Source organism: Sapajus apella, unplaced genomic scaffold (genome assembly GCF_009761245.1).
Source record: "Sapajus apella isolate SASKATOON/1434 unplaced genomic scaffold, GSC_monkey_1.0 scaffold97, whole genome shotgun sequence".
Taxonomy (NCBI): Eukaryota; Metazoa; Chordata; class Mammalia; order Primates; family Cebidae; genus Sapajus; species Sapajus apella.
In genome coordinates this window covers 1871372-1896491 of record NW_022437037.1, presented here as the reverse complement: position 1 = coordinate 1896491, position 25120 = coordinate 1871372, and the positions used below count along the sequence as shown (strand labels likewise).

The 25120-nt window shown below is 46.6% G+C and overlaps 1 protein-coding gene across 16 annotated transcripts in view; it reads right to left on the bottom strand.

Moving 5' to 3' along the window:
- RALGPS1 (Ral GEF with PH domain and SH3 binding motif 1) overlaps positions 1-25120 on the bottom strand; it is a 377570-nt gene that overhangs the window by 46040 nt on the left and 306410 nt on the right. For all 16 annotated transcript variants that reach the window (XM_032257277.1, XM_032257279.1, XM_032257274.1 and 13 more), the window contains 3 exons: positions 15552-15689; positions 13013-13106; positions 7299-7366 (listed from right to left, as the gene is read on the bottom strand). In XM_032257277.1, the coding sequence (XP_032113168.1) occupies positions 7299-7366; positions 13013-13106; positions 15552-15689 (300 nt within the window). The remainder of the gene's footprint in view (positions 1-7298; positions 7367-13012; positions 13107-15551; positions 15690-25120) is intronic.

The following is a 25120-nucleotide window of genomic DNA, read 5'->3' as shown; positions in this document are numbered from 1 at the left end:
GGGAAGGGAAGGGAAGGGAAGGGAAGGGAAGGGAAGGGAAGGGAAGGGAAGGGAAAGAAAGAAAGGTTTACTGGCTCATGGTTCTACAGGCTATAAGGAATTATGGTGCCAGTATCTGCTTCCGGCGAGGGCCTCAGGAAGCTTTGGTGCAGGTCACCACGCCTGGCTAATTTGTTTGTTTGTTTGTTTTTTACAGATGGGGTTATGCCATGTTGCCTAGGCCAGTCTCAAACTCTACTCTGGGCTCAAGCCATCGGTCTGCTTCAGCCTCCCAAAGTTCCATGATTACAGGCATGAACCACCATGCCTGGCCCCTAAAGATGAGATTTGCAGGGGACAAACCTCCGAACCCGTATCACCCTATGCTCCAGTTATGACTGTATCCTCTCTCCCAGTCCCTGCAGGCCAAAGAAATGGAGAAAGGCTTAGGGAGAGAGAAGGGCCAAATACCCCTGTTCTCTTCCCACAAGCAGCCAGGCCTGCAGCACCCCAGCTAGGTTAAGTCAAGATTAGATTTAATGTTAGATGAGGTTTGGCGTTCTGATTCTTACATGGAAGTTGCCTTCTGAGGACCAGCTGGGGACAATGTGTGACCCAAAATTGACTGTAGGAAAGTCAAGGAGGACATGCCAATTTCATGGTTACTTGCACTATATGGATGCATGGAGCTGTGGAACAGAGCCCAGAGGTGGTCCAGAGCCTTGAGCTTGACAACTGGCTCTGGCACTTCCTCAATGCATGATGCTGGGTGGGCACCTGCATCTTCATCTATTGAATGGGGATGATAATGGCCCCCTCTCATAATGTATGTGTCAGAGTCACTGAGTGAGCACATGAGAAGTACTCGTGATGGTATTCGGCAGAGAGTACATGCTCAATGCAGGTCAGCTGCTATTATTGTTATGAAACTCTTTGAGCCTCTGTTTCCCTCCTGTGGAACAGCTGAGATGCTGGCTTTAAAACCTGTCTGCAAAGTCTTTGATGCTGCTCCCATTCAGTGGTAGGGTCTATGTCCCCTCTCCTTGGACCTGCAGGCCTTCATGACTGCCCTGACTGGCAGAGTATGGCAGCAGTAAGGCTGTGTGACTTCTGAGGCTGGCTCATAACGGCTCTGTAATGCAGGCTCTACCCTGCTCTCCTTGGCCATTTGCTCTGGGTGAAAGCCAGCTGCCCTGTAGGAGGCTGCTGATAGTGAGGCTGCCATGCTGTGAGGAGGCCCAGGCCACAGGGGGAGGCCACAGGTAGGTGTTCCGAGCTTCCTTGTAGCCCCAGCCTCCTCTGGCAGCAAGCACTGAGCATATAAGTGAAGATGGCTCTGGGTAACTCCAGTTCCAGCCTCAGCCCTGTTCAGCTTCCTGACCCACAGAGTCTATGCATGTAATAAAATGGTTGTTTCATGTCCTTAGGTTCTGGGGTGGCTCATGAGGTGACAGCACTACTGGTATGCTGGTGAGTGCCTCAGTGGGAGCTACTTCTGTCCCCTACCAACTCCTCGATGTCAGGACAGCACCAGAGCCTACCTGGGAGGCCACGAGCTAACACTCTTGAGAGGTGAGTGTATGCCAGGCGCTGGGCTAAGGGGACTCCCCCAGAGACCCTGTGAAGTATGTCTGTGTGAAGATTCCTATTTGTATTTCTCCAATAAGAAAACAGCCTTAGGAGGATCAAACCAATGGCCTAAAGGCCTATAGCTAAGAACTGCTGTAGCCAAGCTCAGAACTGAGCTCTGCCTGACTCCAGAGGTGGTTTTTACCAACTGGCAATACAGTAGGGAGACACACAGGTGTGTCAGAGAGCAGTCCTCATGGTGAGAGTGCAGAAACCAGAGGCCAAGGCTGAAGATTTTCCTGGACTCGCAGGCTGCCCAGGAATCTTCCAAGAAAACCTGTCAGTTGGTAAAGCCACATGGAGGCGGGACTAACGAAATCTGGAAATGTCTTCACCAGTTCCAAAGTACACACAAACATTACTTGCCCTCTCTGGGGGTCAACGTTCTTTATGATTTTTTTCTCTCCAGGAAAATATTAGTTCATTTATAGAAACTAAACATTACATGTGGAGGGAAAATCGAAAACGTGGCATTCCTTGCCTTTTTTTCTCCACAGACACAGAAACTGAAAAGGTTTCTCCATTTCCTTTCTCACAGCCTATCTGTTGGTGTGGAACTACCCGCACAGTCATTCTGCAGGGGTGGAAAGTGGGGGGCAGTTCTCTGTGGGGGCAGAGGCCACCACAGAGACAAAGGGCAACCTCAGCCCACAGACCACTTCAGATATGAAACAAGGCCCCAGAGGGCCTCAAGACCTGGGCCGCTGTCAATGCGAGGACAGGTGGGCTGGGTACAGGCACAGGCACTGCCTAGAAGAGGGCCCGGCCACGCTCGTCTCGGACCTAGTGCCTCCTTTCGGCTCCTCAGCGTGCCAGTCCTTGCCCCTTGCAGCTTTTGCTGGCTGTTTCCCCCACTCAAATGTGAGCTCTGGGGGGCATGTTCTTGCCTTCTCTCACTGGGCACCTGGCTCATAGAAAGACCTTGGCCTGTAAGTCTTGGGTGAATGAATGAATGAGCATGTCTTAGGGCCTCTCCTTGGCAGGTGCAGGGGGGTGTGCCTACTGTAAAGAGCACCAAGCTGGAGTCTAAACCCCCTCCTGAGGAGCCTGTGTTCCTCCAATTCCTGGGACTGCAAGAGGCACATTCCTGTCCCTGAGTCTGGTCAGGCTCCTGCCACGCAGCTCAGTCTGACTGCCAGGTCCAGAAAGGCCTCCCTGGAGCTGCCCCTCTGGCCCCACCCTCCCCAGGACCCCGGGCTGCACCACAGGTACAGCAGCATCTGCTCTGTCTTCTGAGGCTGATAGTGGGAAGCTGGGACCACTGAGTGTGTCTGAAGCCTTCCAGGCACTCCTAGACACTCTGGTGATCAATGAAAACCTTTACATCCTGCTTCCAGGGTTGAAGCCAGGGATTTGGAAAATTGGTTGAAAACACTCCTACGAGCTGGGGCTCGCTCTGCTGTGGAAAACTGCCGGCATCAGCACTTCTCCCAAGGCTGTGCCGAGTCAGCAGTCGGCCCACTCTGGAGCTGCCTCCGAGGACCAGGTGCCTACAGGGCCCTGTGGGCAGCTTGGAGGCTGTGGCTGACGGCGTAAGGACAGGTGACCCCGAGATTTCTGTGCTGGGCTCAGGGTGCTTTCAGTCTGGTGGGGAAGACAGACACAGACAAATAAGCACACAGATAACCGTGCCATTACTGCAGAGGGAACTGCCACGGAAGGGCATGAGGGCTAGCTGTGGGAAGGAGCCGGGGTCAGTGTGTGCCTGTAAAAATCAGATAGTAAATAATTCAGGCTCTGCAGGCCACAGGGTCTTTGTTTCAACCACTCAACTCTGCCACTGCTGTGTGACAGCAGCCACAGGCAATATGTCAACCAAACAGGGGGTGGCTATGCCCATATGAAAACAGGGGGCAGATTTGTCCCACAGTTTGTGAGGGCCTGGTATTACGAGGCCTGACCTGATCAGGGGTGGGGGTGATGGTAGGGAGAAGGCTTCCCCGAGGCAGTGATGTTTAGCTAAAAGCTGCCGGCTGATTCAGTGATGGAGGCAGAATCACGAGGTCGACAATTATGATAATCATATCACCATGATAAAGTTCCACCTAATGTGTGTTCTGTGTTGGGCACTGTGCTAACAACACAGCCCTATGAAGGAGGGAGATTTTATGCCCACTTTACAGATGGAGACACTGAGGCTTCTGAGTATCCTGGGTGGTCTGTTTGCACAATTCAGTGGTATTCTTTGTCCTGCCCACTTGCCACTTCTGGTGAGGGAAGGCTGTCCCTTGAGATACATCTCCTGGACCCCTTGTCCCCAGCTTCCTATCGGGTTTGGCCAGTGAAAGGCTCTGGCAGCAGCCTGGGGGTTAGGGGAGAGAGAGGTCAGGGATTTCTCTCTGCTCCCTTCCTGCTTCCCCCTCCCTGCCCACAGACCCTGCACAGCCAACCATCCTCCAGAACTCAGCCATCCCTGGGGTTGTTAACACTTCTTCCCCATGCCCTTCAGCCTAGGACCCCATCCTCCCCAGGATGCTGGGCCGCCCCATGGGTCCTGCGCCATGCTTATTGGTTCTGTTCATTAAAGTTTCTTCATGTGAACCATCTGGGGTCCATTCTGTCCCCTGCCAGGGCTCTGATGCTGGAAGGGTAGCTGGCTTGCTGGTTTTTGGCTCACATGGCTAATAAACAACAGAGCCAAGCAGAGGTACGGGTAGATGGTGGGAAAGGAGAGTCTGGCTGTATCTGAGGAGGCTGGGCCAGGGCTGGCTCCTGGCTCCCCGGCTGAGTTCCAGGACAGCCAGGGGTCAAAAGAGACCAGGAAAGGCAGTGTCTCCTGCACCAGGACCCAGTGAGTGACTCCATTCTTGAGGTCCCTAATTCACACTTTTAGTTTTCTGAGCCTGCTCCAGGTCTGCAACCCCCTGGTCTCTTCCCTAACCCTAGCAAGGGGAGTCAGTGTTGCTCAGCACAGACCTGGGCTGGGGGCTGAGGCTGAGGCAGAGCCTCAGGGAGGAGATAGTGGTGCAGATGTTGGTGAAGTGAAGGGACCAATTGGGTCAGGAGGGGAAGCCTCTGTTGCCATCGTCCTGGCAGGAAGCAGCCTGCAGGTGTGTTGAATGGCTGGTGCTAGGGAGGGCCAGGCTGGCAGATCAGGGCCTGGGCTGGAGGTAAGGGTGGAGGCACCAGGGAGGAGGGGGCCCTCTGAGACTCAGTCATGAGGCTGCAGCAACAGGACCCCCTCCATGCTTGGGCCAATGTAGGCCAGAAGCCCACCCAGAGCTGCATCCTGGCTCCTCATCCACCTACCCACTCACCCATTTATCCTCTCCTCCAAAAACCCTACAAAATTTGAGCATTTACAAAGGGCAGGCATAATACCAGGTGGTGAAGATCCAACCAGGAATGATTTGGGCCCAGTGACCAGACAGAGAATAATGACAAGTTGTGGTGAGTGCCATAAAGAAGCAAAGAGCTAAAATAAAGACCACCCTGAGCCTAACAGGATGAGGAACAGACCACTAGTGGAATAATGTCTAAGGCTCGAGTGAAGGGCCTGGGGACGAGAACTTTACAGAGGCTTTGCTACTCTCAGGCAGAAGTGAGGCTAGAGTTTGGGCTGTGGATGGACAGAGCCACTAGGGAGAGGCAGAGGTAGCTCACGCCAAGGCGAACACCATCCCTGTGCCATGACCCTAGGCCCTCCCATCTCTCTCTGCTCAGTGGCTCCAGCATGGAATCAGGCAGCAGGAAGGGGCACTTGGAGATGAGTATTCCATCTGCCTTAAAACAGCGAGGGCAGCAAGTGTGGCATGGAGACTTCTTGGCATTTAGAAAAGTCCAGGGATGTGGCTCATCCTGTTAAGGCTTTGAATTGAAGCGGCTGCAAAGGCTAAACAGGCCTCTTATTCACACTAATTTGGAGGGGACTCAGAAGGACAGACCACCACTTTCACTCTGCTCCAGAATTCTGGCACTATCTCCAGAAGCAATAGGCTGGTCTTCGCTAGAGTTCCTTCTGTAGCCCTAAACAACTGCATTAGGATTTTGCTGCTGTCTCCTACAATCTTCTGATAGGAACCCTGCCCTGCTCCCTCCTCCTCCCCTGCCACAGGTCAGGTGTAGGTGACTGAGCACCTGAAAGGAACAATGCTGACTGAGAGGGGGAAGGTGTTCTAGAACGGCAGAGATGATAAGGTAGAGATAAGACCAGCACCAGGAGCTTTCCTTCTGGCCACCTTGCTGGAGGTAATCTGCCACATATGGAAGGCAATGAATTTGGAAGACTGCAAGAAATATTTTAATATTGGGCTCATGGAAACCATGTGAAAATCAAGCTTCCACTAGGACTGTCTTGAGGTATAGATAACAGCATTTCCAAAGGCTCTGAGAATCAACCAGCATGTCCCTCTAAGTTACCAGAGGCCCCCAGGGGTGCTAGAGGCAAGGTCCAGCTCGCACATTGGAGCCAGGAGAGGCTGGAAAAGGCAAGCAGCCCGGAGTCCCCCCGGGAATCAGGGCAGAGCCTTACTGGGTAGGGCTCATGAGGCTGCTACGGCCCTATGGGCTCTGTGGCTCTGTGCCCACTAGGAGCTGTCACAGAGGTTGGCTTGGCACTAGCAAGTGGGGAGAGTGGCTTGAGCAGGTCAATGGGCTAGGGGAAGTGTGGCCCCCAGCAGCCTGCAGCAGCCACCCTCTTACAAATACTGCATGTCAGACTCTTGAGTGCCTTCCAAATAGTATTTTGTTTTTGACATTCCAACATTCTTGGCAGGAAGGTTTCATCATCCCATTTTACAGGTGAAAAAGAAAACGAGGCCCAAAAGGGTTAAGTCCCTTGCCCAAGACAGCAATGGCCTAGAACCCAGGGTGGTACGACCTAGAGCTCAAACCAGGGGGATGAAGTGCTTTTGGATTCCCTTCGACCCCGACCCCTCAGAACTCCCCCTGGGCAGCTCCTGTCACTGAGTTGGCTGGAATATGGGTAAGAGGTAACCATTAAATAATAACGACAAAGCAGCCAACACTGAGCGTGTTTTCACCATGTCAGTATGAGCAGAGCACTTTACAGGCAGGCATGAGCTTACCCAGGCATCACAATAACCTGAGAAGGTGAGTCCTCATATGGCCTTCATTCTGTGGATGAGGCCACTAAAGATTAGAGGTAAAGCAACAAAGCCAGGTAACAGCGGAGCTTGGGCTTGACTGCAAAGCCTGGGCTCAAATCACTACGGGAGTGTGTGTGTGTGTGTGTGTGTGTGTGTGTGTGTGTGTCACAAGTCTGATGACTGTGTGTGTGTGTGTGTGTGTGTTTCACAAGTCTGATGAGCCACTTGTATCTGGTGGCACCAAATACCTTGGGCATCCTCCATACCCACCTCCAGGGCACATAAAACCAAGCTTGAGCAGCAGCCCCGCTAAGGGTCCAGAGAGCCTGGAGAAGTTGCTAGTGTTTTCTCTACCTTGTGTGTGCTCCCAACTTGGGGCTCTGATCCTGCCTCTCTTGAGGCTGTTCAGGCCCAGGCTCTAACACCCAGGCTCTTCCAGGGAGCCCAGTACAAAGGGGAACCACAGAAGTCCCACATGATCAGGAGCCTGGGCAGGTTGGTGCAGGAGGGCTATGAACAGGGATAGCTGAGTCTGCTAAGCTGCAAACTTGACTTGCCCTTGGGCTCCCCAGTCAAGGCCAACTCTGGCAGCCACAATTAGGCTATTAGTGGGTTTGCTCCCACTCGAGGTAGCTACGATACCTGCAAGATCTTCCTTGGAAGAGACTAGTCTTGGAGAGCTGCTTCCTGGTTCGATTCTGAGCGACAATCTGAAAACAAAGATTTTCATAAGATCAGACGGGTTCTGGTTTACCACATGGGAACCTGTTTGGGGCTGGAAATGGCTACTATTGTCACAGGAGCCAGGAAAACCATGAGATCTGCTCCAGATCATAGCCATTTCCCTCTGAGGTCTCCAGGGGTTTCCATGGCTAAGAAACAATCATTAAGAAAGACAACGTAAAAAGGAGTTAAGTGTGGCCTACTGTCTATTGAGTACAGATGTATTCACTCTGAACCAGTACATTTTCTAGATGAGGAAACTGAGAAGTGGTGAGGTTAAGCAGCTTCCCCAAATTCATAGGATTAGCAAGTGGCAAAGTAGGGGATCAAACCCAGGACTGTCTAACTCCTCTGAACCAGAGTTAGTTTTGTTTTTTTTTTTTTTCTTTCTTTTTTTTTTTTTTGTGATACAGTCTCGTTCTGTTGTCCAGGCTGGTGTGCATTGGCAGGATCTCAGCTCACTACAACCTCTGCCTCCCAGGTTCATGCGATTCTTGTGCCTCAGCCTCCTGAGTAGCTAGGATTACAGATGTTTGTAACCACATCTGGCTAATTTTTGTATTTTTAGTAGAGACGGGGTTTCACCATGTTGGCCAGGCTGGTCTCAAACTCCTGAGCTCAAGTAACCAGTCCGCCTTGGCCTCCCAAAGTGCTGGGATTATAGGTATAAGCCACTGCACGGGGCCTCCGAACTGGAGTGTTTAATCATTACACTGCACTATGTGTCATCAGCTGCCCTTAAAAAAGGACAAGGCATTGGACATGCTATGAGGACTGGCACTTCTATATTTTTTAAGCACCAATTAAGAACTTCTGGGTGAAAATGACAGAGTGAAACTATATGCCAGGCTCTTCCTCTCCTCCCAAAACCAACAAAAAATTATAAAAGCTTACGAGTAAAAGAACTCACCAGGTGCAACTAAACAAGGGAAGGCACATAATTTAAAGCCATGAACACAAAGAATTACAGTCAAGGAAAGAAAAAGAGAATTCTGAAATTGGACCAAGAGTTGTATCATGGCATGGCTCTTGTCAAGCCCACTGAGAGGTCTCACTGGGTCTGAGTGGGGGTCCTTATTGTTTCCTCTTCTGAATGGCACCAGATGCTGAGGAAATAGGTGGAAAGCATGGAAGATCCTCTGATGGAAACGAAGCCTCCATGGGGCATGATGTGAAACCTGAGGGTATCTCTTTCTGGAATGGGATACGGCTTCCCAATGAGGTGGAAACTCCAGCATAGGCCTTTTGCCAGAACTCACATATGTGAAACAGACTTCTTGCTTATTGCCTCCACAGAACCTGAGTCTTCTACTCCCCCAGGTTACAGAAGAGAAGAAAAACTAAAATCCTTGGACCTCCCAGCTAGCAGTAAGGGAAAACCAGCCCCTCTTACACACATAGGAGGATGGCCAGAAATCTCCGCCACCCTCATATCAGAGCCATGGAACATCCAGACAGAGCCTCTCAAATGGGAGCAATAAGAAAAGAAATGGTATGGCAATACAGCCAACATCCTCTTACCAAAGAAGGAAAGAGAACAGGCGAACACTGCCCAATGGCCCAACTGAGAAGGCAGCTCAAGGAGCAGAGGAAATCCCCTCAAGTGCTTGGAGCAGTGGAACAACTTATTAACAACACAAGTAAAACAAAACCTAGAAAATAAGATGCTAAAACAAAGGAATGAGATGAAAAAGGAGATTGAAGACCTAGGGGGAACAAATCCAGGACTGAAATAAGAGAGTGCCAAACAAATACCTAAGTAGAAATAGACCACTCCAGTGACAGCAGATGAACAAGGTGGAGACTGCCGCTGTTAGAAAGAAGTGAATGGATATGCTGGGCAGAGCATCCAACACAGGGATTCCTGGAATCCCTGGAGGAGAGAAGCCATGAAATAGCACAGAAGTAGTCAAAGATACAAACAAAAGGAGTTCTTCTGCCATGAAGAAAGACAACACCATGGTCTGTAGAAATCTGGTAGAAAACCCTCTACTCTGAGGCATTGTCTTATTAAGCTTTTGAACTTCAAGGAGTTCTTCACCTACCAGGCAGACAAGTCCCCTAACAAGAGGAAAGAAAAAGTCAGATGGGCTCATTCTCTACAACACCTAAAGCCAGAAGTCAACAGCACTCGGCCTGCAGCACTGAGGGAGAAATGCAAAGGAGGGCAGCTGGCAAGGCCAGGCCCAGTCCAATGCAGGCATTTCCCTGAGGGAAAGCCGGGCATGCAGGCCTGTGAGCACTTTTATCGTTTTGGTGGAGTAGCGTAGGGGGACCTACTTCCTGAAGAAATGCAGCTAAATAAGGGACAGATTAAAATAAAGACTCCAGGAATGGAGAAGCTGTGGAGAAACAACAGGTGGTAAAAACTGAATTTGTTTAAAAATACTAAACAGTGGGAATTATGATTCCTGAATATCATGTTTATGTTATAGACTTGGACTATGTTGTAATAATACTATAACCGAAAAGGTCGGAAGCTGGTGAAGTGGAGGTGAAGGAAGGGGGAAAGGGCTAATTCTCATCTTTCATAACCAGAGTCGGCTGACACTATTCACAATGTAAACCTAGTTGAAATTAAACTTACTGACTCAAGCCTCCTAATGTTTTTCCTGACCTCTTTTATTAATGTTTTTTGTTTGTTTGTTTGTTTTGAGATGGAGTCTTGCTCTGTCATCCAGGCTGGAGTGCGGTGGCATGATCTCGGCTCACTGCAACCTCCACCTCCCAGGTTCAAGCGATTCTCCTGCCTCAGCCTCCCAAGTAGCTATGACTACAGGCATACCCCACCACACCCGACTAATTTTTGTATTTTTAGTAGAGATGGGGTTTCATCATGTTGGTCAGGCTGGTCTTGAGCTCCTGACCTCAGATGATCTGCCGTCCTCAGCCTCCCAGAGAGCTGAGATTACAGGCGTAAGCCACCATGCCCAGTCCTCTTTTATTAATCTTAGAAGCCTCTTTTAGAAAATAATCTCTCTTTTGGTAAATAAATATTTATTTAAAGAGCAGCATTTTTTTTTTCACATTTTATTTTAGTTTTTCTCTGGTTAAATTAAAATGAAATTAAAGTTAGTATTTTAAATTAAAAATAGCCAGTGTGGTATAATCCAATTTTAATATTCTATCCTTGCATCCATCCATCTATCCATCCTTCCCTACATATATATATATATATATAAATTTTCTATGCCTAGAAAAATGTCCAAAAGTATGTTCACTTAATGCTAACGGCCATGCTTTCTAGGTAATGGGAAATTGGGTAATTTTTCTTAAATACAATAAAATAGAATAAAGGCTGTGGGAAGTAAAGCACCAGTTGAACCTCTTGGCATAATATCTCCAAAGCAGATGGGGCAGGATGTCAGCAATGCAATGTCACTAATGCAATAACTAAGCCATTGCATCCTTGTGGGTGAGGAGCTAGCCTCCAGGTGTGAGTTGAGCCACAGAGTGTGGGTCCTCAAGCAGAATCACAGGCTCTGCCCATCTCTTGCCACTTGGAGCCAGAACCTCCCTGGGAAGGAGCTCCCTTGATGGTCTGAGGGCCGGGGATAAGAATGCAGGCTTCCTCCCTGGGTTTGTCAACTTTGACCACAACAAAGAGCCTCTGTAAAAACCCAGGCTGATTGTTGTTTAGCATCAGGTGCTGGGGTGTTCAAAGTTCTTCAGAATAGAAGGAGTAATTACTCATGATTTGCAGCTTGTCCAAAGATTATCTCATGGTTAGAAGTATTTATAGGCCATTTTTTCTCTCTAAAGCATGTTAGTGTTAATGAAAAACCACTGTCTCCTTTATCATAATGCTGGTGCCTAAATGGGAAATATCCCAGAAACTAAGTGGGAATAATTTTGTACTGACAGGGCACTCTTTTCAGGAACAGCAAATGCTTTGTAAATAAATAAAATGAGCTTGATTTGTGGTGAACGTAATTTTAATGGTAATCTGTGGCTTTCATCTATTGTTGTTACTATTATGTAACAGATCACAATTTCATATTATATTTTAACAAATGATTATATAAGACAACTAAAAGCATTATGTCTATGTTCCGAAAGATCATTAGAACCACCCTGGGAGCTTTGAAAAAATACAACTTTTCAGGTCCCACCCAGACATCTGGATGGTTAGAGAGTTTCCCAGGTGACTCTGGTTCACAAACAAGGCTGCAGATGCTCCTGTAGAGCTGACCAGGTAGGGCACTGCTTGAACATCCGTTCCCCTTAGGATCTTTCCTGGTGAGTGAATTATGGGTAATGTGGTGGTTGTCTCTGTAGCCACAGTTCTCTATAGTTTTCACTAACTTAGATGAGGACCATGTAATCTGGCTAATCAAATTAACAGAAACAAAACTGGAAGACATAAAAAATATACTGGATAACAAGATTCCAAGGAATCATGGCATATTGGAAGCAACCATAAGATAAGATTTAAAAGAATACATATGCTCCTTAACTTACAATGCGGACACATCCTACTAAACCCATCATAGGTTGAAAATATTACAAGTCAAAAATGCATTTAATACACTTAACCTACCAAACAGCATAGCTTAGTCTGGCCTACCTTAAATGTGCTCAGAACACTTACATTAGCCTACAGTTTGGTAAAATCATCTAACACAAAGCCTATTTTATAATGAAGTATTGAATATCTTATGGCATTTATTAAATACCATACTGAAAGTGAAAAACAGAATGGCTGTATGAGTACTCAAAGTAAAATTTCTACTGAATGTGTGTTGCTTTGGCACCACTGTAAAGTTGAAAAATCATTAAGTTGAACCATCCCAGGTCGCGGACCATCTGTGAATGTGAAATTGACATTTAAGTGGTAAATGACTGATTATAAGATGGCTGGGGCTTGCCTTAATATCAAGTCATATGAAAAAGTACTGAGGTTCTTAGTTGATCTCAAGCTGAAAATGAGCCAGGAGGACTTACAAGCAGTATTGCAGACAAGAGTTAACACGAAAAATCCTTCTTTTCCCTCCAAATACATAGAAATGCTGGATACATTCCCAGATGCCACAAATGAAGAAAGAGCTGAAAGCCACAGCAGGGTTAGTAGAAGATGAGGCCAGAGGGCCCATGGGGTTCTTATGAGAACTGGATCTACTCTACAGGGGCTGTACAGGGAAGGAGGTAGGGCCTTGAATCGTGTAGAGAGCTAAGAGTCATAAGGAACTGTCTCATCCATGAAACAGACTCTTGGAGAACTGTCTGCTGGTATGGAGATATGGCTAGAAGCTGCCTTGCCACCCAGCACTGTGGGTGATGGAGTCACTTGTGAGAACCAGAGTACCAAGCCTGTGCTATTCACAGCGTGGAGTCCAAGTTCATATTATCCACACCATATGGGAAAGCCACACTGAGAAGTTAACACAACACCTTCCTCTGAACGTGGCGGGGGGGCTGTGAGGATGGGGCAGAGGTGAGTATGAGAGCTGTTCAGACATCAGCACTGCGGGGTCTGTGAGGTCGGAGATCACACTGCACACATGTGCTAGTGTGTGTTGGGGCATGGGCGCTACTGCAGTGGACTTTGATAAATCTACTTGCAGGGACCTGAGTGCTAAGGACAAAAGTGGGGCTGGGGGGCCTAACTGACACAGGAGTAGGTGGAGACTTACTTGTAGTTGTCATCTTCCACAAACTTCTGGAGCTCTTCAATGTAGCGTACGGACTTCAGGTACTTCTGCACATGCGGCAAGGTGGTGAGGTGATCTGCAAAAGGTGGACAAAATCCAGACTTCAGACTCTCACCATCTTTAGGCCCCCAAATGAGAAGTATGGAAATCACTGACTTTAGATGCTCCTGGGACACGGAGATTCATTCACTCTTCCAGCAGTTGCTGATGCTCTTTGGGGACTGGCCCTGTGTTGGGCACTGGAACAGAGGGCTCATCAGGCCTCGGTTCTGCCCTCAAGGAGTGCCCCCCAGATGGCTGGGCCTTAGTCACCATACTTTGAGGTCACCATGGTTTTTCAGTCAGGAAGGAGGAGCTGCACCTCCACTCAGAGATCAGGGGCTGGGTAAAGATGGCTGGCTCCCTGGCCTCCAGAACAGACCAAAGGTAGGTGTCTGTGCCCTAAAACAGGTTTCCACTGGGGTAACTGAGCAAGCCTCCCATACCTACCCACCTGCTGTGTGACATGAATGCAAGAATGAATGAACAGACCCTGTCCAGCCAGGTATGGAGGCCCAACCCAGAAGCTGGCCCAAGACTGGAGCTGTTGCATCCTAGGAAGAAAGGGAGGTGCCAAGGCACCTAAAACATGCCTATGGCAAGCTCTGCAACAGGTAATTTTATACGAGTCATCTTTGTTAACCTTCACAATTGCCTCATGTGGGAGAAACAATATACCCATTGCACAGAGGAGGAAACTGTGGCAACCTGGGTTTGGACTCCAAGCGATGGAAGGCTTCTGCCACATGGTGCTGCCTGTCTCTGGAGTGACTGGTGTCAGCTGCTCTCTGCAGATCTTCACAGTCACTGCACTCCTTCTGAGAAGGCCACTGGGTGGGACAGAACAAGCCAAGAGCAGAGGTGGAGGGAGTAGAGGAGGCTGTGAAGAGGAGCAGAAAAGAGGGTGGGGAGGACCCTCGCTTTCTGGGAAGGTGCATCCAGGTGCAGCAGGAACACCCAATGGCTCTGGGCCTTCACAGCAAAATTCTGAGCAGATCATTTTTTTTCTCTGAAGCCTCAGTGTTCTCTCTCTGAAGTGAGGGTGGCACCTGTATTACAAAGCTGATGGTGGAGATGACGCAGGTGAAGGTCAACAATGGTAAGACAGCATTTGCTGGGCTCTCATGAAATGTCAGGGACCGTGCTAAGGGCTCTGCATGAATCACCTCCCCATTTTCATTCCCGAGAAAACCTTCAAGGGGAGAAAATGATTTTTCGAGAGACAGAGCTGGAATAGGAACCCGAGTCCATCTGACCCCGAAGCCCATGTCTGTGGTTGCTCTGCTGTCCAGCGGGACAAGAGGTGTCAGTGTATTTGTGGTAGAACGGGCCCGGGCCAGGTGAGACCTGTACTGGGAATTCAGGTGCCTCCCACTCCTTTTGTCAGAGAAAAGCTGCTCTGAAGTATGAGAACCCCCACCTTGCCTGGGGATGCTTGTGGAGGGGCTTGTGAGCAGCGCTCTTGCTTCAGTGAACCTACCCTGGCTTCCTTGTGATATTCCCAAATGGAGGCTGTGGATTTCTCACACTCTATGCACAGTGGGTTCCTTCCTACACCCCTCTTTGGTGCTTTAAGACTTTTACTCCTCTGCCCTCTCGTGAAAACCTTGTTCTTCAGAGGCAGGTGCCTAGAGCCCTATCACCCATGTGCCATGCCCCCTTCACTGCTGACTTCTGCTGACTGGCTGCCTGCTCATCAGCGCTAATTCCTGGAAGACCTGAGCACTTGGCCCACAGTCAAGTGCCACACACCCAAGTCTGCCATCTTCTCGGGTGAAATCAATCCTCACATGGATGGCCCATCCAGCATTCTGACATCAACTCCAGTGACTTTCTCCATCCCCCTTACATACCCAGTCATGGGCACACTGTGGATCTGGCCACGTGCAGAAGGGTGTGGCCAATCACTTATCATATCATTTTCCTTCTCCTTCTAGGCCCACAGCTAGATTATATTTCCTAGCCACTGTTGGCAAAAATGATCTGTACTGCTTGCAAGCCTGGCCCATAAAACCCACCCTTGTATGGTTCTCTCTTTCTTTCTGCATCTGCCAGCCAGATGCAGACTCCAGTGGAGGATTCTGAGGCCATGGGAGACAGCAGAGTCACAGACAAAAGAAGCCTGATCCCTGAATCTGCTTGGAGGAGAGCTGCCCAGAAAGTTCTTCATGAGTGAACGAATGAGCCAGAAGCCAGAAAGACCTGGGCTCTGCCACTCACTAGACATGAGATTGTGGACAAGTAACTAAACTGTTTTCAGAGCCTCAGTTTCCTCAGCTATAATACCAAAATAGTAACATCTAGTTTGAACAGCTTTTGAAGATCAAACTTATGTATAAAAGGATCTAGTACATGTTTGATGCTCAAGATATTAAAATGAGAAACTTCGTAGTTCTTTGTCTGGTTTCTAGAGTTTTCTCATTGATAAGACCCAAATTTCAATGAGGTAAGATTTCACAATTCCAGCAACAAGGGTACTAACCGTAGCTGCAGGAAACTTGTAAATCAGCAATTATTCGAAGAATATTGTTCATCTGATTGGATCTTTGTTCATTTTCCATGATGCTGCCTGAGGCAGGATATGCAGAATCAATGTAGATTAAATCCAGAAGATAGATACCTAAAATAAAGAATATATTTTATGATGGAAGGAGCTTACCACAAACCAGAACAAAATCGCACAAAGTAGTACTAATCTGCTAAAAAATATAAAGGGTGACTTACGGAAAACTGCGATAATATTTGGACTTTAATTCCAATCCTGATTACCAATTTTTTCACACAGACTGCCCAACTATAAATCAAACATCTGAGCAACAGCCAAAATGTATGCTGGCAAGACTTTAGCATTTCCAGTTCAAATACTCTCCAGCAATAAGGTTTTTACCTGTAACCCAACTAGAAAATAACAGGACATGAAAAGGATGAATACTTGTGTTTCTCACCAACTGGTGAAGTTTAATAGGTCTAAAGTGCCACGTCCAGGAGAACACCCATTTGAGCTGATTTCAGTTTTTTCTTTATTTACCCAGCTGTCTGTCTATTTGTCTGTCTGTTCCCATACCCATACCCTATCATACATTAATTAAGAAACAAAAGAAAAAATTTAAAAAGCAACAGCTCTCAGTACAAAGAACTAAAGCGAGAGAGAGAATTTGGCCAAGGGTGCTTAATAAGAAAATAAGATGTGAAATAAAAATATGGCTATGTTACAGAAATGGTAACATCTAGTTTGCACAGCTTTTGAAGATCAAACCTGTGCCTGAAAGGATCTTAATAAGATCCGTCACAGGCCAGTGATAAGCTGGGGGGATGTGAGGACAAACTGACTGTCTGGGGATGGGGAAGGGGCACTGGCTATGTAGCCACCACATAGCTCTCAGTGGGCTGACTAGCTGCAAGGCCATCCTCCAGGCCACCTGGAGATGTGCATGGGCCATGGATGGGATGTCCTTTCAGCCACCCTCCATGAGCACTGCTATTGTGCCCACCACACTGGCAAAGTTGGGCAGGAGAAGTGATGACAAATAGAATTTAAGGCAGAAAACACTAAGCAAAGCAAAGAGGAGTGCTTGCTCTAAAAACAAAAGCCCAGGTGACTGAGAAGATCTAATGGTTAAAAATTTCTATGCATAAAGAAATAACACATCAAATTATACACAGTAAAAAAATGTTAGAAATAAAAAGTGAGTTCAGCAAAGACACAACCATAGAGGGAGGCTTTGGTATGTCTTCTCCAGAATTCACTTAAGTATGGTATGTGTACACATAAGCATACACACACACATACACACACACACATGAATGCAATGATATAGTATTATAGTAACAAAGTTAACAAGCTTGAGGCAGAGCATGGTGGCTCATGCCTGTAATCTCAGCACTTTGGGAGGCCGAGGTGAATGAATTGCTTGAGCCTAGGAGCTTGGGACCAGCTTGGGCAACATGGCAAAACCCTGTCTCTACACAAGTACAAAAATTAGCTGGGCATGGTGGTGCACACCTGTAGTCCCAGCTATTGGGGAGGCTGAAGCAAGAGGATTGCTTGAGCCCAGGAGGTGGGGGCTGCAGTGAGCTGAGATTGTGCCACTGCACTCCAGCCAAGGCGACAGAGCAAGACTCTTGTCTCAAAAAAAAAAAAAAAGATATATATATATATATGCGCCAGAAACATAGATATATATATATGGGCCAAGCGTGGTGGCTCATGCCTGTAATACCAGCACTTTGGGAGGCCGAGGTGGGTGGATCACCTGAGGTCAGGAGATCAAAACCAGCCTGGCCAACATGGTGAAACCCCATCTCTACCAAAAATACAAAATTAGCCAGGTATGGTGGGGGGCATCCGTAATCCCAGCTACTCAGGAGGATGAGGCAGGAGAGTCACTTGAGCCCAGGAGGCGGAGGCTGCAGTGAGCTGAGATCGGGCCACTGCACTCCAGCCTGGGCAACAGGGCAAGACTCTGTCTTAAAATAATAATAATAACAACAAGCTTGGTTTTCTATAAATGAAAATATAGTTCTTGTCAGGTACCCATGGGGTACTTACAAAAATTGATTTATATAAAGAAACCTCAGTGAGTTCTAAAAAGTAAATGCCATATTATCTATTTTCATTGACCTTACTACATCTAGGATTTAACTATAAATATAGAGAAAAAAATCTAACCACTTGAAAACATACACATGTGCACACACACACACTGATGTTAACTCATAGCTCGAAGAAAAAATAAAAAATCTGTTTGAAGAGTCTATTAGAAGACAATGACAAGGAGAATACTATGCATCAAAACTTATGGGTTCTGACCAAGGTGGTAATCAGGGGGAAACTTATAGCCTTAAAAGTTTACTATTAAACAACTAAGAATTATTACAAACATTGGAATTAACTTGGTTAATTCTATGAAAGCTGTGAGGGTTTGTGCATGGATAGATGAGCACTGTACTAAGAGTTATATGTTCATCCTCTTAATTATCTTTCTAACAACCTATTTTACAGAGGAGGAAAAGGAAACTCAGAGAGGATGTGTAACCTGCTCAAGGTCATACAGCTGGTAAATGATAGAGACAGGAGTTGAACGCAAGCCTGCCCCTCCAGAGTGCACACTTCCTGCCGTTGCAGTCGACCACTGGTGCTAGATACCATGAGTCATTCGTCTGCTTTTAAAATAGCTGCATATTGTTATGGGAAACTGTTAAATCACAGAAACATATGCTAATACTTCTCACAGGAGCCATTTCCACTTCCTTTCTTTCTGGCAGTACCATGTTCCCAGAATTTTAATAATTAGAAATAATTTCCCTTGTAGAGAAGCTCCAAGGAAATCTACACATTTATTCTTTCTCTTCACCTTGTTTTTCTTCTCCCCTTTTAAAAATGTAACTCAGCTACCACCCTGAAGAGTCAGCAACGGCAATCCTGAAAATGCTACTACTGCCTCAACCAACACAAAAAGCATCCTCTAGTGCAGAGCAGGGAGTGAAGGGACGTGGGACACAGGGCAGCTTTATTCCAGATGCAATGTGCAGACTTCGGCCCAGCTGGCTCAGAGTGGCAGAGTGAAAGCTCAGCCCAGGAGCAGAGAAACTGGAGAGCAGGACAGGGGGAAAGGAAACTTCTTCTCTGGGGATCAACTCCAAGACAGACTTCCCTCCTGTCTCATGGGATCCTGCCACCAACGCTGGAAAGTAGGGGGGAAAAGCTACAGCTCAGAGAGATTAAGAAACCTGCCCAAGGCCTCACAGCAAGGGTAATGGAATTTGAACCCAGGTCTATCAGGCTGCTGCACCCATGTTCCCACCCACTGGTCATCAGAAACACAAAGGGAGTTGCCTTTCCTCAAATAACACCCTCAAAATGAAAGGTGCACTTTATGCCGCACTGTGAGGACAGGTGCCGGATACTGGCCCTCCTCTTGGGTTCCTGGAGGTGGACCCCTGAATGGTGCTCTGCGAACTGAGGCCCACAGAGTTCATAATTTCCCTCTATAAAACATGCAGATGCCCACACCTGCCTACTCCTCAAGACCCAGGAGTGTAAGCCAAGGCCATACCTGCTGAGGACTGGGTTGTGCACCCCCCAAAAGGAAGCCTCCTGGCCCCGCTGGCATGGGGAGACCTTGAGCCTAGGCAATGCCTAGAAAGAGCCTCCATATAAATAGCCTTTCACTCCCACAACAAAAACCACAGCACAAGCAGCAAGTCTCCTACAGTTAACACCACACAAATCCACAGAAATCCTTTTAGTATTGTATTAGTCCACAACAGAGATATGCATAAGCCCAAACTATAATGAAATCATAAGAATAACCACCTTCCACTTGTACCGTGCCAGGCACAACATGAGCCCTACATGTAGTTGACACTCCCCACAACTGCACTCAGACACTTGTTTGCTTCATTCATGTATTTCAAATTCTGACTCCCCATCAGACCTAAGGCCTCAAGGGCAGGAAATGTATCTTGCTCCAGGAGCTCAATCTCCAGCATCTAGAATCAAGCACACAGGGGCTGCTTGGTAAACACTGGCTGACAAAGGGATGCATGAGTGAAGGCATATTTTATTTAACTTATATAATAACCTTATGCAGCACATGCTACCCTCGTTTTATAGTTGAAGAGAGAGCCACCACCAGTCAAGTGACGAAAAAGATAGCTAATGCTTACTGAGCACTTACTGTATGCCAGATTCTAAACCAAGAGCTTTGCCCAGATGATTGATTCATAAGAAAAATGCTGTTGTCAGGGAGGTTTTATTGTGATTTTATAAAGGAAGAAACTGAAGTTGAGAATGGTTACACCACTTGTCTATGGCCACATAGCCGGGAAGTGGAAGAGGCAGGTTTTGAGCACAGGTCTGTCCAGGTGGTCTACTGTTGGTCCTTCTTTCACTCCAGCCAGACTCTCTGGTGTGTGGCAGCCAGTGAGGCAGATGCGCACATAGGTGAACCCAGGCTACGGCTATCTGTGCCTGATTTCTCCTATGGGGTCAACACACTCCAAGAGGGATTATAACTCCGCTGTAGCTGCCTCTCCTGCTCCATCTACCACCTGCTACTCTCCACCTCCCTCACAGCCACTGTGGTCATCAGTCTGTCCCAGGTCCCATCATCAGTGGCTCACCTAGTCCTGGGGGACTTTCCAGCTCTGCCACATGACAAGCAGCTGTGGTATAAGTGAGAGAATGTGGGGTCCAGAGCTAGGGAACTCAGAACCCTGGCTCTGCCACTCACCAGCTGGGTGGCCTTATGCAAGCCTTTTTACCTCCCAGGGCCTCAGTTTCCTTGACTGAGTAAGTTTAACAACAGTGGTTTACAGGAGTCTCCCAGTCCAGGGTCTGGACCATTGAAGTGCCCAAGAAGCTGAGCTGACCTAATGGCTGGCCCTGTGGCGAGGCCCTATTTGAAGCAGCAGCATGGGAGGAATGGGCCCAGCTGGGTTTGCTATAACCATGGATGGTGCCCAGATGCCGACTGCATGGTGGCCACCCCTCAGCTGGACCAGCACATGGCCTTGTGTATGACTTGGGGTTGTGGCTCATGAATCACAAAGGCATGTGGGCAAAGTCCTGCTGACTGGATAGAATCTTGAGGTCCAGGGAAGCCAAATCACCCCTGGCTCCCCAAGGTCACCTGGATTGGGACGGCACAGCTGGACATCTCAGCTCCTATTCCTATTTACACAGAGTTACTATAGCGAACGACATTGTGATGTTGGCCTTATGAAGATGGACAGTGATTGGATCAACCACAGGCCCTGGCTGCCTTGGGGCTGGACAGTGCCAGGGACCAGGCAAGGTTTAGAGGTGCAGACCTATTGGGGTAAATGACCCTGACAGTGACAGCCACTGCCTACTCCGGAGAAGGTAGGTATTGCTTTTACCATGGCACCTTAGCAGTGACCTATACAGAAGGCACTCTTGTTCCCTACCATTTTACAGATTAGGAAACTGAAGCTCAGTGAAGTGACTTGGCCAAGATCACATAACTTGCAAGTGGGGGAATCTGGATTTGAATTCAGGACTGCCTGACTCCAAAGATCTGGGAGCAGTGCTAGGGGCTGGGGCCTAGAAGTCACTGGCTGGTACAGGGATGAGGGTCCCAGGCACAGAGCTGGGGTTGTGAGGACCCTTGCTGGCCTGTCTCCCTCAAGGCCCAGGACACTGCTGGCAGCTGGTATCTGCCCCATGGCCATGCCAACCCCCATACTGGACCTCCTCTGAGACAAACAGATCCCAGACCATGCTTGGGCTCTGCTCCCTCCTTCTATACCCCACACAGGACCTGGTGACACTGCTGTAACTGCCACATGAGTGCCAACCAGACTGCTGTAGTGAGGCAGACCCCCAGGGTTAGAGTGAGCAGCTCTCAGCTTGCTCTGCTACAGAAGCCTTCTGCAGCTGGGCTGGCCTCAACACAAGGGGCAGATGGCCAAACCTGCTTCCTGACAGTGAATACAGGCTCCCCACCAGAGATGTCCACAGGACACCCAGCTCCAAGTAGGGAGTGTCAGGCTGACAAAAGAGGCGCTCTTCTAAACAGACACCTTCTCTGAAGCTGAGGGACACCCATGCTTAATGGCCCAGAGCCTGCTTGAAGCTGGGCGCTCACAGCCTCCCCAAGCCAAAGCCCGCGGCTGGCACCAGAGCTTCCCACAAGGCCAGAGACTCACTGCTCCCTTGTTCTCCCATCGCCACCCAGTCTCACTTCCATCCCGAGTCTGGTTTTGGTTTTTCTCATACAGCTATCTTTTTAATAAGAAAAATTCTGCTGTGTTGAGGAAAAAAAAAAAACCTCTACAGCATAAAAATGTGCCACATTTCCATCTTATACTTTCCATTTTCCCTCTCTCCCTTTTTCAAAGTTTGAAATGAAAGACTTTTTTCCATGTTCTCCTGCTCTGCCTTAAAAAGATCACTTTCAAATTTCAGGATTGAGGAGTGCTGGCACCCAGAACTATACTTGTGTGGTTTGATCACATAAACTGTCCTGATAAATTCCAAATGAAATAACAGAGCAGTAGTTCATTAGGGTGTGTGTGCTCTCTTTAAGAGGGCACAAAGCAGTTCCATCTACTGCATGACAAGATCTCAGCAGGCAGCCCAGGCTCCCCGAGGAGGTGGGGAAGACCATGAGTATTAACTAGCACCTGCTAATTAATATCCATCAAACAAAACAGGCCTTCAGAACAAATCCTCATTTAGAGAGTATTCCTTTTATGAAAGCTGTTGGGAGCTAACTGTCAATGAGACAGTTTCCTCAGCCTGCAGAAGGGGGCGGGCGTAGGCAGTCACATGGCAGGTGGTCAGAGGCCATGCTTTCTGGATGAGCACATGGCCTTGTGTATGACTTGGGGTTGTGGCTCATGAATCACAAAGGCACGTGGGCAAACTCCTGCTGTTTGGACAGAATCCTGAAGTCCAGGGAAGCCAAATCACCTCCTGGCTCCCCAAGGTGAAATAAGGACACACCTATAGATTCCCTCATGCGCTGGGGATTGCCTGGTAATATACAGGCACAAGGAAGTAACCCACTGTTTGCAAATGTTCCCCCAGAGTGCCATGGATGGCATAGCGTGAGCTGGGGTTCTGATTGGCAATAAGAAAGGGCACGAGGAGAGGGCATGCATCTGGTTACTGTTATTGGCCTTTTTTTGTGCTGGACACTGTGCTGAGTATATTACATGTGCTAGCTCATTTAACCCTTCAACAACTATTGGGAATAGAGAAGAAACTGACACTTTTTTTCTGCCTAATACCCACTCCCTATTTTGGAAACAGCTCTTGATTTCCTTTTGGGGAAATTGTACCTCCCACACTCATAACCCATGTGCTTTTGGGCATCTGGAACAATTCCCTCTCCTTCTCTGTTCCAGAGATAAAAACAAATTTTTAAAAATAATTATTTGGGAAAGAAAAAACATTCACCAAATAATTTCCAAATGAAAGAAGCAGTTAAAATTAAAATATCAAATTATATTGATATTTTGATGATAGGCCATGATGCAAGGCCACGTAATTTCTGAGAGAAAAGTCCACAGCATCAAATGCTAATGTTAATAATTAAGAAATATTTAAAAAGTGAAGTTAGCGGTGGCTCAAGCCTGTAATCCCAGCACTGTGGGAGGCCGAGGCAGGTGGATCAGGAGGTCAAGAGATCGAGACCATCCTGGTCAACATGGTGAAACCCCGCCTCTACTAAAAATACAAAACATTAGCTGGGCATGGTGGCGCATGCCTGTAATCCCAGCGACTCAGGAGGCTGGGGCAGGAGAATTGCCTGAACCCGGGAGGCGGAGGTTGCGGTGAGCCGAGATCGCGCCATTGCACTCCAGCCTGGGTAACATGAGTGAAACTCCGTCTCAAAAAAAAAAAAAAGTGAAGTTAGTATTCATTATATAGAATCAGAAAAAGAACAAAAGAAAGGAGAAAACAATTTAAAATACAAAAGCATAAAAAATTAATTAAAAAAAATCAAAAGTCTAGCAGGATGATAAAACTGAAAGTTGGTTCTCTGAGAAAATCAATGAAGTGGACAATCTATTGGTATGTATGATTGAGGAGAAAAGAAACACCACAGATGAACAATATTAGGGATGAGAGAGAGGATATGATTTCAAATAAGGAAGAGATGCTAAAATAGTGGTATGTGTAAATTTTATGGCATAAATATTTGAAAATCTAGATGAAATGAATGCTTAATAGGAAAATACATCTTCTCAAAGTTTTCTCAAGAAGTGGCAAAAAACTTTACTAAGAAAGAAAAAAATATTAATACTGGAAAAAGATACTATTGGGTTGGTGCAAAAGAAATTGCCATTACTTTTAATGGTAAAAACTACAAGTACTTTTGCACCAACCTAATATAATTAAAAGTATGATATCTAGATGATTTTAAGAAGCTCATGCATAAAACCTGAAAAGAATAACTTAATGTTTCTTAAACTGTTCCAGAGCAGGAACAGTTCATTTTATGACTCTAGCATAACCATTACCCCAAAGCCTGACAGAGGTGGCATAAAAAAGAGACCAATCACATTAAGAAATCAAGATGCACAGATTCCAAATAAAACATTATCAAATAAAACTCACTGGCGTTTCCTGATAAAGCACTGAGTTAGACATAGACTTCCTTAATGTGATAAAGGATGCATATTAGAAAATTAAAACAATATTAATATTGAAATCCTATCAAATAAGAACAAATCAGGAATACCTCACATACTGCTATCATTTAACACTGCTGAATGCACAAGCCAATAGGATAAAGCAAGACAAAAAATGTGAATAAATATTAAAGACGCATGTCACATTGTCATTATTTGCAAGTGATATGATTAGTTATCACAGTGATATAATTAGACAATTTTAGGATAATCAATTGAAAAACTATTAGAATAATGATGTTAACTTCAAAATAAATATACAACAATCAATGTCATTCTTGTATACCAGCAATCGTCAGTTAGAAAATGCAATGAAAAACAGGGCCAATTTACAGTAACAGCAAAACTATAAAACATCTGGGAATAAACTTAGAAAGAAATGTGTAAGGCCTATATGAATAAAACATATTTGGTAGAAAAATAACATATATACAACATTTATTAAAATCAAGTATGCATATATCCTGGGCTTATTAATCCTTCTTTGAAGAAGCCATGTTACTAAATAAAGGCACAATTCATAAGAATACAAACCTTTTATCTACATCTCTTTGTATTTGAGTTGTCACAATCAGAATGTAACACTTTGGTAATTAAGATAAAAACTAATGAAGTAAAACATATCTGAAGGATTGAAAGAAGATGTAAATAAGTAAGGAAATACACAATGTTCTTAGATAGGAAGACAAAACATTGCAATGATGTCAATTATTGCCTAATTAACATATTCGTTTCATATGATTTGGAAATGATTCCAATACCAAAGAGGAAATACATGAATTGATTTGGAAAAATATAAAGCTGCATCTCTACCTCATTCCTAAAACAGAATAAATTACAGATAAATTATGGAGTTGAAATCTAAATAATAAGAGTACTTGAATA